Source organism: Limulus polyphemus, unplaced genomic scaffold (assembly GCF_000517525.1).
Source record: "Limulus polyphemus unplaced genomic scaffold, Limulus_polyphemus-2.1.2 Scaffold13858, whole genome shotgun sequence".
NCBI lineage: Eukaryota > Metazoa > Arthropoda > Merostomata > Xiphosura > Limulidae > Limulus > Limulus polyphemus.
This window is the reverse complement of record NW_013679468.1, coordinates 5099-8455: the sequence shown is the minus strand read 5'-3', so window position 1 is coordinate 8455 and position 3357 is coordinate 5099. Positions and strand designations below refer to the sequence as shown.

The following is a 3357-nucleotide window of genomic DNA, read 5'->3' as shown; positions in this document are numbered from 1 at the left end:
TTTTGGTACTACTGTATAACTTAAAACTGTACCGGCATAGAAATGAACAAAGGTGACATAAACTTGATATGTTTTGGTACTACAGTTTTAAGTTATACATTTCTATGCCGGTACATCAAGTTTATGTCACCTTTGTTCAACCAAAATATATCAAGTTTGTGTCACCTTTGTTCAGTACCGCCATAGAAATGTATAACTTAAAACTGTAGTACCAAAACATAATTTCTCTGATTTTATGAAATAAAACAGCCGTGAAAACAACAACTGTCTAATGTGTTAAAACTGTTCTGCGTTTATTTAATATTGATTTGATATCCAATTACAAACTGTTCTTTCATATTCTGTTCAGACTGTACATTCCTTAATTACCTTGCAAGAAACTTTCACTACAGATACAAAGTATAAGTACACCGGCAAACCCTTCACACACATACCAGCAGTGGATAAGTTACACTCATTCAAGCCATAGTAATTATTTAACGTATTTTTACATGATCAGTTTTAGGTTTTTTTATTAGTTTTACAAGAGAAGTAGATCATATTACAAACACAGACCACTGATATTCATAATATTTGTATCAATACTACTATGATCAAAATATATTCGTATATATGATAAAAGAAACTTTAGGGGGTACAAACATATCCACGTAAACGTTTAGATTCAAACATTAGTTTAAGAAATGTGTGCTTGTAAAACACACAACTGTTACAATAACCGAGATTTTTCAGTAACAAAATGACAAAAGCAGATAAGAATATGGCAAAATGTAAATTAACAAATACTGTTCAAAAGTAAAAAAAAAAGTCTTTACAATTTTTCATGTTAGTTACAGTAGTCAATACTCATAAAGTAATAATTTACTGGTAACTGTTACATTTATATGTATACTTTACAATGGCAGCTAACTAATAAAAGTAATCAAAATGAATAAAATTCTTGTATTTCATTGACAACATCCAGTAATTAATAGCACGTAAAGATTTGAATGTTCCTTGGGTACATACTGCCTTTAATCTTACAAGATAGTTGAATCCAGTAATGATTTGGTCCACACTGTAAGTCACAATTGGTTGAAGAATAAAAAACCCAAAGTTTCTGTAAACATTTACATCTTGTAAACCTACACAATTCACAGACTTAAAAAACATCTCCCTGTTTTACAAGAAAACACTTTGAAAGATTTACAGCTGTACACAAGTATTTTTAATGAATTTATGACACACAAGTCAAGTTGAAGAACTTTAACTTATCTATAAAAACTGTTTATTCATTTGTATAAAACAATCATACTTAAAGATCTTCATTATTTAAAAAAGAAAAAAGGATTTTATAGTAACAAGCTGTTTGTGAACTTGAAGTAGGCTTAACAGTAAAACATGACAATGAGACTGGGAAGCAAGAAAGAAATAAGTGTACTTACAGTAACAAGCTGTATGTGAACTTGAAGTAGGCTTAACAGTAAAGCATGACAATGAGACTGGGAAGCAAGAAAGAAATAAGTGTACTTACAGTAACTAGCTGTTTGTGAACTTGAAATAGGCTTAACAGTAAAACATGACAATGAAACTGGGAAGCAAGAAAGAAATAAGTGTACTTACAGTAACAAGCTGTATGTGAACTTGAAATAGGCTTAACAGTAAAACATGACAATGAGACTAGGAAGCAAGAAAGAAATAAGTGTACTTATAGTAACAAGCTGTATGTGAACTTGAAGTAGGTTTAACACTAAAACATGAGAATGAGACTGGGAAGAAAAAGATATATTTATATATATAAAGAACATTACGCAGGTAAAAAAAAAAAAGGTTTTAGATATTGCCACTTACCTTCTTCAAGAATTTGTTTTAAACTTATGTTAACTACAGTTTCTAATCGATTTTATTTGGACTAGTTTTAATTTCATATTTCATTTAAGCCTACTTCTAACTGTTCTCCACTTCAACAGACAAGATACTATGGTAACCACTATTCTGTTTTTCAAACTAGCTTCACAACTGATTCAACATTCTTTGCCCAGTGCATCGAGAAAGTACAACAGTCAGAATAATGATATTACAAAGTTCTAAAGCAGTGAAACTATGTATTATAATAAAAATAAAATATATAGAAAAGCACTATACAAATAAAGATTGACACAATGTTATCAGTAATTCAAAATTTTTTCTCTTTATTATTCTCTCCAAGCAAATGCATATCAGTTCCTCTGAGGCCAAATCAAAGTCTGCATCAATTAAAATGAAACATTTTCAGTCGTGAGGACGAGGATCGTGAATAGGCATCGTGTGAAGAACCTCATCAAGAAGCTGCAGTGCTCTATGGAGGTGGATTTCAATCCAACAAGGTGTTTCTTTGATACTTTGACGTGGATAATCTGGACCCCAACCTTTCACAAAACTCAATCTTAATATACAAAGACGACGCAGGTCATCAACCCCAATACTGGCAGCTGCTGATAATCCCAACATAGGACCTGGAAATAAAAGTAATTTAAAAAAGTGATGGAGAGTAAAACAAAATTCAATAAATCCTTTCACTATTACTTGAAACTATTAAATAAATATGGACAATCCTTACAACACTTATAAAACACACCTTCTACACACAATATTTTTTTAACAACTTCCAATCATGCACAGATTTGTTTCCCGTTTGTAAAAGTAACAGAAAAATCTTCAGATCCTCTATTCTCACATACTAAAAATAACTTTTAATTCAAGAGGGATATGACTAGTGATTTCAAGGATTAAGCCCCCCCCCCATCAAAAGTGAAAATTTCTAACCATTTTAGTATTAAACATGAAGTGTATTTAGACGATGATGCAAACTAACAAGATTTAAAAATCAAAAGAATTAAACAGATATATTTCTTGTAAAACACACACACACAGAAACTGTTAGCATCAGAGTCACATTTGTTATTTTTCAGCAACACACTTCTGACCTTCCCTCCCTGGTCTTTACCTTTCGTTTGCATCAACACTTAAAATGGCCAAATAATTAATTACTTTTATGTTTAGCTGTTCAGATATTAGAAGTGTTTGATATTTTCAACTTTTTTTGAGGCATGGGTTATATGGCCAGGTCACGGAGATCCAAGATTCAACAATATCAGCCATAATCTCTCTTTAAGGACTGTTATCCAGGGGGAAGATCCAAGAGTCAACAGTATCAGGCACAATAATCTCTCTTTAAAGACTGTTATCCAGAGGGAAGATCTAAGAGTCAACAGTATCAGGCACAATAATCTCTCTTTAAGGACTGTTATCCAGAGGGAAGATCCAAGAGTCAACAGTATCAGGCACAATAAGCTCTCTCTAAGGACTGTTATCCAGAGGGAAGATCCAAGAGTCAAC

General features: G+C 31.9%; 1 protein-coding gene across 1 annotated transcript in view; it reads right to left on the bottom strand.

Moving 5' to 3' along the window:
• Positions 1–269: 269 nt before the first annotated feature.
• Positions 270–3357, bottom strand: part of LOC106477276 (mothers against decapentaplegic homolog 4-like) — a gene marked incomplete at its 5' end in the record, with an annotated part of 7817 nt that continues 4729 nt past the window's right edge. Inside the window, one exon of the mRNA XM_013937865.2 lies at positions 270–2474. Coding sequence (XP_013793319.1) covers positions 2251–2474 — 224 coding nt within the window. The remainder of the gene's footprint in view (positions 2475–3357) is intronic.